The sequence below is a fragment of the Myotis davidii genome, unplaced genomic scaffold (assembly GCF_000327345.1).
Source record: "Myotis davidii unplaced genomic scaffold, ASM32734v1 scaffold399, whole genome shotgun sequence".
Taxonomy (NCBI): Eukaryota; Metazoa; Chordata; class Mammalia; order Chiroptera; family Vespertilionidae; genus Myotis; species Myotis davidii.
In genome coordinates, this window is record NW_006292094.1 from 3,916,151 (window position 1) to 3,923,960 (window position 7,810).

A 7,810-nucleotide genomic window follows, 5' to 3' on the forward strand; every position below is an offset into this window, starting at 1 on the left:
ACCCGGGAACTGGGATTACTGCTGGGAGGATGGAAGGAGATGGATGGAGGAGCGCACACAGAGCAGCCCGAACAGGGGTCCAGCCTGGGGCGGGGAGCCGAGGGTCGGGGAGCTGAACTCGATTCCTGGTTGGGGAAGACAGGGCTGGGTTGGGGACAGGGAGGCTGGGCAGAGCCTGTGGGGCGTCCACCGCCTGGGCCTGGGGTTGAGGAGGGAAAGGCACCACACCCTCCTGCAAGCACCCTCAGCTCCCTGGGTCCACCAGACGCCGGCCCCAGGCGTGCCCATGGCCGCCAGGCCCAGGCCAAGCAGGGTCGCCATCATGCTACCTGTGGGGAGGGGTGCAGAGCCTCATCCCTCCCTGCCCTCAACCCCGGACACAGAGAAAGCCGACGCCGAGGCCTCGTCCTGTGCACTTTAATCACAACTCCACGGTCGTGGCGTGCTGGCCACAGAGAACATCCACACGAGTCAGGATGGGCACGTCAGCGCGGTCCTACAAATGGAATCTCCACAGATCTGCACTTCACACATGTATGAAAAATAAATATATAATATTTAGCTTTATAAACTTCCCCAGGCCATCGCTGTGTCTTTAAAGTAACCACTACTCCCTCCGTCCAACCAACTCGGCAGCCTGGCGTCACGAAGCACATGACCGGCCAGGTGACGCCCACTTCCTGAAGAAGTTCCGGGGGTCAGATGCTCACAGGAACCAACGTGGGTTAAAACTCGCCAACCGCTCGCCGTGAGGGAGACATCACACATGGGCGCCAGCCAATGGCTGGCCTCTTCCGTTGGGAAGAATCAATTCCCCAGCGCACGGCGAGGGTCTGGAAAAGCTGCAGCGGGACCTTTGGCACCAGTGGAGACGACAGGCCTTCGAAAGCCAGACTCGGTGGCAAAGCACTGATCTGAGGGAGAGGCCGCGGAGGGGACGAGAGGCTGCCACCACCGACCTTCTCCCTTCTGGGCACCCCTCCCAGCTCCCTCTGGAGCCACAGACACCTCCTCTAATTGAAGGGGGCAGGGCACGTCTGGCTGCCTGCCCTCCTGGTGCCTGGCCTAGAGAACTGCGGGGGGAGGGGAGGTGGGGGCTGCTTGCTACGTGCTCGTGGGCAGCAGGACGTACTCAACACACCAAGGACACGGCCACTCCAGCAGGACAGGCTGTGAAGGGGACGGACAGGAGGTACACACGAGACACCAAGGATGGGGGGGCAGGCTGGGGTGCACTAGCATGTACAGGGGTTCCGAACAGCGCCTGAGGGTCCATTCTCCCCCGGAGGAGGAAGTCAGATCGTGACCGCCCCCCGGCGGCTCAGGGCTTTCTCCAGGGACTCTGGCCCTACCCCCAAAACAGCGAAATCTGGGTACGGAATGGATAAGCCGGAGACAGGTGCTGCCACAGAGCCCCAGGCCCGGGGACCCCAGGCTGTTCGTTCAGGAGGAGGTGCAGACAGTTTAACTGGGGCATCAGCAGAGCCCCGCCCCCCAACTGGGAGAGCGGCTACAAGTCCAGCAGGCGCTCCTCACAGGTCTCCGCCGGCCACTTGGAGGCCCCTCCAAACACGTCGACGTTGTTGTCCACCCAGGGGATGACGTTGCCCGGCATGTTGGTGGAGCAGTTGGCGATGTTGACTATTTCCTGGGCACGAAGGACGCGGTCCCAGATGTTGAACTGGCTGAGCTCCCCCACAAACGCCTGTGTGGCATCAAACCTGCCCCCAATGGTGTCCTGTGGAGGGAACAGAACCACGTCAGAGCTGCTCAAAGGCTAACCCCCCCCCCCATGGGAGCGGGTTGGCTTTGGGGAGAGGATGCCATCTTGTAGAGAGACAGAGCTGGTTGGGGGGGTGGGACTGGGGCATTTTCCTGACTCCCAACTCTGGCCAGGGAAGTATCTTTACTCCACCACCCAGTTTACATGGGGAGACACTTGGGCAAAGTCCCAAAGCCAGGACTAGACCTGGTCTCGCAGCTCCAGCCCCTCCCCAGGGAGAGGTGACAAGGAGGAGAGCAGGGCGTGGGCCCTTGGCGCCTGCTCCCTCCCTCTCCATCAGCCTCCAGCTCATCTGCCCAAGACCAGGTGCCAACCTGTGACCCAGGGCACTCCATCCTGGAAACTGTCTGAACCACCACCCCAACTTGGTCCCCCCTCCACCCCCCAGACAACAAGACGGTGTGAGCAGAGCCGGGGGGCCTCAGCCCTCCAGGCAGCTGCCGTGCCCCCAGGCTCCCCTCCAGCAGGCAGACAGCTGGGCGGGGTGAGGGGCAGCCTGCAGGCCGGGCCTTGTGCTGCTCGTCTGGCCCGCGCGCTCCCATCTTTCAGTCCCTGTACCCACCTGCTCCTGCCCGAGGATCAGCACGCCCCCCGGCTTGATGGGGTGCCAGGGGGCCAGGTTCTCCCCGGTGCCGAGCTTCTCCCCGTCCTGGAAGGCCTCCCACATGCCATCCCGCGTGGTCCAGGTGACACAGATGTGGTGCCACTTGCCATCGCTGACAAACAGGGGCAGCTGTGCAACCTGCGGGGGCAACGTGCCGGTGAGGCCCTGCGGGTCTCCCAGACGACCGAGCTGGGGGACGGGGCAACGGGGCCACTGCTGTTCCCATCACGTGGGGGCCTCCCCTTCTCTGCCCTGTGGGTGACACGCCTGACCCGCCCGCCTCAGAGAGACCTTCGGGCTGGAAACACCACGTGCCAGCAGACACTCAAGAGAAAGGGGCCCAACTCCCGGCCCCAGGGCAGCCCTGCTTTCAACTAGACGCTCTTGGTCCTGGCTTGGCTGAGGAGCCAGGACACTGAGCAGAACAAGCAGATGTGGCAGACTGGCCTTGAACACCCGGGGCTGGAGAAGACACAGGGCAGCGAGGGCACACTGGGCAAACTTCTCTGGACAAGAGCCAGACCAGCCCCAGCCACTCACAGGCGAGGTCCCAGCGTCCCTCAGGACTGTGTGTGGGTGCCCTGCCGTGCAGAGGACAAAGGCCCACAACTCCATGTGAGTGTGGGGGAGGGGCATGCCCCCCGCATCCACCCACTCTCGCCCTGGGAGGGCTCTGCAGACCTGCTCCTCTGCCAGCAGCTGGTTGTTACTGCTGGTGTCCTAGCAACCCCAGGCCCGCCCCCCCAGCACCTGGCTGTTTACAGGGTGTCTAACTGGAGAGGAAAACAAGGCTCTTGGCCCTCAGGGCGGTGTCCAAGGAGTCATTTAAAACACTTAGTCCCCGCTCCGGCTCCAGGGGCTCAGAGGCGGGGCCCCTGCTGGGAGGAGCCAGCAGGTGGATTACACCACCTTTTCCACTGAAGCAGGCTCCACCCAACGTGGCTCAGCACAGACAGAGGAAGGGGCCGGGTGGAGCCACTCCGGGCTCGGGCAGCCATCCCAATCCTCAGCTCCGGCAAGGGGGCTGTGAGGACGCATCTCTGGCCACGTGGGGTCTGACTTCAGAATGAATGACGGAGTGGGGCTGCGGGAGGGTCCCGCAGACGCCCAGAGCTTGTCTCTTGGGGAGACCACACTCCCGAAAACCAGCCCGTCTATTAAAAGGGGAGATTTGCTCTGGGAAAGGCAAGACCGAAGGGACAAGGACCAGATCAGCGGTTGCCATGGGCTGGGGTAGAAAGAGGAGCAGACCACCAGGGAAATGAGGAAATCTGGGAGGTGATGACACCCTAGGTTCTAATTGCGGTAATGGGTGTGCAACTGACTGCATTTGTCAAAGCCAGTCAACTCAGTAAAAAGTGTAAATGTTACTGCGTGTAAATTATATCTCAGTACTTTCCCCCCCCCCCAACAAAATGACCCTCATGGACAGGCCTCAGGGCCCATGACAATTCAGGCTGGCATGCAGGCGTCCCAGCTCATTCCGGTCCTTCCTGACCTCTGGCCTGGACCCTGCCCCCCGACTCGTCATCTGTCCAGAGCAGGACTGAGTCAGGGCAGAGCGGTCCCCACCAGGAGGAGGACAGCCCGCAGCCCGCTGCCGGAGCCCCTGCGACCTCCCGACCTCTGCTGCCACCGTGACGAGGACGGAGGCCTCTGAGCCGGCCTCACCTTGTCGTTGATGAGCAGCTCGATGGGGTTGTTGCCCCACTCGATCAGCACAATCTCGTTGGCCTGCCTGGGCACCGCATAGGAGAACGGGGTGCCGATGCCGGGCGAGGCGCTTGAGCGCAGCCACAGGCAGATGGTGAAGGCGTACAGTTCGGGCAGCGTCTTCTTGACCTTGCCGTACAGGTAGTTTGTGCGGAGGGGGAGGGACACTTTGAATGCATCGGGCGACTTGAACGCACTGTTGCCTGGGGGAGAAGAGAAGGCAGCAGCACGTTAGCCACCCGCCCCCCACCCCCTCCAGCAAGGATGGAGTCCCAACTCACCTGGACCCCCCTCCCTCCCCCCCCACCCCCAAGCCAATCCCTCCATCAATGGAGCATCCTCTACAGGACAGCCGCTGTCCACAGTGCTGAAACTCCAGCCGTGACCGAGTGACCTCGCTCTTCAGATCTGGAGGAAGCAGGTAGAGACAAGCTGGACTTCGTTTTCTGGTTAAATTGAGCCAGAAAACCTTTTCTCGGTCAAGTCTTATTATGTCCTTGCCATCTTGGACCCTCAGCTCCTTCAGCAAGGGCGGGGTCAGGAGCACGGAGGCAGGACATGTGACAGATCCCAGGCACTCGACAGACGCCTGTCAAGCCAGTAAGCCTTTGTCACTTCTCACAGGAACGAGTCGCCGCTGCCAGGGCAACAGAGTCAGGTGATTGTGTCCTGGCTCTACAATGTAACTCAGACGTGGCCTCTGCATACATCCCTGACATGGACTGGCTCGAGGCGTGGTGCGGCTCAGGATTCGCCCTTTCCTCCCCACTGGCCGGAGCCTTGACCCTCCTGGACCCACCCGGGACTGGTGAGAACCCTCCTGGCTGTCCCCATGTAAGCGATGCTTCCAACGTCCTTTACAGTGATCGGTACTCTTCAATGGGTCTAAGCAATTTTCAATGCTGCCTCAAGTTCAAAATTAACAAGTAAACACACAGGAGGCAAGACCTGGCTCCGGGCACCAGGTTCAGACATCTGCAGGGCACCCCCCCCGCTTCTGTGAGCGGTTGGGCCAGAAGCTCCCCTCTTATTTGGGGACCAGATGCTGCCGATGAAGGAGCCTAAATGGCCTCCTCCGACAAGTGCTTATTAGGCACCACGAGGGGCCAGGGGGTCCCCATCACCGCCAGAGGCCCGCAGGCTCTCAGGACCCAGAACCAATTCAGCCCCTTCCTCACTCCTGCAGAACAGGAGCCAGAACGATCAACCCTTCTCCACCGTGACCCCCCTTCTCCACCGTGACCCCCAAACGCCTTCTCTGTCACAGTACATCCTACACGAGGACGCTCTTTGGAGCCAGGGTTCACACCACCCAGGGAAGAGCTTCTGAAAGGGAAGCAGCAGGGCCCAGCGTGACCCTCCCAACCTCTTGGGAGCAGGCAGCGTGGAAGCACTCGAATCTGGGCTGCACGTGCGGTCTCACTCCTCTCTGCTGATGGTGTCGTCTTGCCTGACCCACCCCGACCTCCCCGCAGGGCGCCCTCACCCCAGGCTGCAGGGCTGCTGGCCACCTGGCGAGGGCTGACGAGAAGACCCGGTCACCTGCGGGAGCCGAGCGTGGGGCCAGACCGGGCGAGAAGGCCCCACAGGAGGCTGAAGCAAAACTCAGAGACCCAGGAAGCCCCAACTCCTGGCTTCACAGGGTGAGCGGCTGACCACGGCCCAGGGCGCAGCTAAGGGATGACGGCGCAGCGAGCAGCAGCCCCTCTTCCTACTCTACGCAGCCACTGAGGGTGTAATCTGCAAGTGCCCATGCGCTTCACGAAGACGCGATTATCTAATAGAGAAGTAGCTCCTGCCCTTGCAGGTGGGCAGGCTGGCTGACTTAGTAAGGCTGCATGTTGGTACTGCCGTGAGCTTGGTAATGGTAACGACAGGCAGGTTTAGTTAGAGCTGGAGGGCCAAGAGGCAGGGGAGGGGGCCCATCCTACCAGAGGGGGTGCCTTCCGTGTATACCACACAGCTGGGAAGTCCAGAAGAAACTTAGTTACAACCAGTGAAGGCATTAAAGGGCCTGGCTGCAGGTGGCAGACAAGGCTGGGCAGCCCTGGGGCCAAGGAGAGAAGGGACGGGGCGGGCTGCTGCCTGCACGGTGAGGAGTCAGGTGGTTCTGGCACCTGCCAGGTGGGCTCAGGGATGACTGACAGCAGCCTCGGAGCCTATCTCAGCAAAGGACCTGGGAACAGAGTCAGCAGGCGGGGGTCTGGGAGCAGCCACTCCCTCACCCAGTTGGCCTGTCTGTGTACATGGGCAAGAGTGCCCCGGGCTGGCCCCTCTCTGCCTGCCCCCCAAAGGGTGGGGGGTCTGGAGGGAGGGGAGGCAGCGGGCGGGCGACAGAGACGCGAGGCAGCACTGGCACCCACCTCGTTCCAGCTCGCTCACCCTCTGCAGCAGCGCGTTCAGGGCGCTCTCGGTCTTCTGCCGGTGAGCCGAGGTCTCGTTGTGCAGCAGGGACTTCTCGTCCTCCAACTCCGCGACCTTGCGCAGCAGCTGCCTCTCCAGCTCCCCCAGCCGCCGCTGGAGCACCTCTCGGAAGTCGCCAGGCAACGCGGCGGCAGACACGTTCCCTCGGAGCTGGTGCTGGGGGAGGAGGGAGAGGGAGGGACAAGCATTAAAGGCCAGTCAGAAAGAAACTGTGACATGCGGCTCTGACGGCCCCGCCACAGGGGGAGCTGCTTCCAAAAACGGGAGCATCACCCCAGTGGAGCTGATGACACAAAGGGGAGCGTTCACAGATGCTTTTTTTTTTTTTGTACGGCAAGGATTTCAAAGTCAGACAATTACTTTGCGGCAGTGTCTGAAACTTAGGAATCTCATTTTTCCCCTCTCTAAAAAATCGATTTTGGCACCTCTAACTAGAAAGACAACATGTTAACCAACATCTATCATTTTCCAGCAAAACCCCAAACACAGCCAGGGTCTTTTTTTTTTTTTAAGGAGTTAATCAAACGGTACTCAACACGGATGCACTTTCATCTAGAAATGGAAACAGCCCCCAGTGTGGCCCAAATGCTGCGCGTGGAGACATCACTGGATACGGAGATCTAAAACACGACTACCCTGAATTCCAGGAACCCCGGCTTCTAATGCCGCTTCTACCTCCTCCTCCTCCTCCCTGTTCCTGTCACTCCCTTATCACCATGCGAGCTCTGAGGCAGCCTGCCGATGCCCAGCCGCCAGTCCCAGCCAAACTGTGTGTCCCTCTCCCCAAGCGCTCCAAATTGCAGAACGCAGTGACTAGGACCTGCCTCCCGGGGTGGTGGCAAGGGGTAAAATTAGTTACTATGTCTACACGTCTTTAGGGCTCCGAAAAGGTTAGCTGTTGTTCATCATAATGAATTAAGGGATAGACAGATGCTGGAAATACCGTCCGTAACCATCATGCCCCAGGTAATCCTCAACTAATGTTGCAATAATCACCGCTTGTCATTGAAACCTAGCTTTGCTAAGAAGGATTTTGGCAAACATGTTGCACAGAAACGTCCACACTTCGTAGCAGAGATGGAAATGAAATGAAGGTTTCTCTCTCAAAGTTCCAAACTGCATCTGCGTTCCGAGAGAGGCTGGGAGAAGGTCCTTTCGCACAAAGCACGCGGGAAGGGCACCTTAGGACCGCGCGGTCCTCCGCCAGATGCCTCTGAAGTTAACCGGGCTTCCTCCAAGGTGAGTCCCGGTGCGGTGCGGGGTGCGGCCGTGACCCTCCGGCCCGC

General features: G+C 60.5%; 1 protein-coding gene across 1 annotated transcript; it reads right to left on the reverse strand.

Annotated features, from left to right (window-relative positions):
* Positions 1 to 401: 401 nt before the first annotated feature.
* Positions 402 to 6,686, reverse strand: NPTX2 (neuronal pentraxin II; the record flags this gene model as incomplete). The annotated part of the gene is made up of 4 exons (XM_006765466.2): positions 402 to 1,738; positions 2,346 to 2,525; positions 4,059 to 4,303; positions 6,464 to 6,686. Coding segments are annotated over 4 exons (876 nt in total), but the record flags the coding sequence as incomplete, so codon positions are not given.
* Positions 6,687 to 7,810: the final 1,124 nt, after the last annotated feature.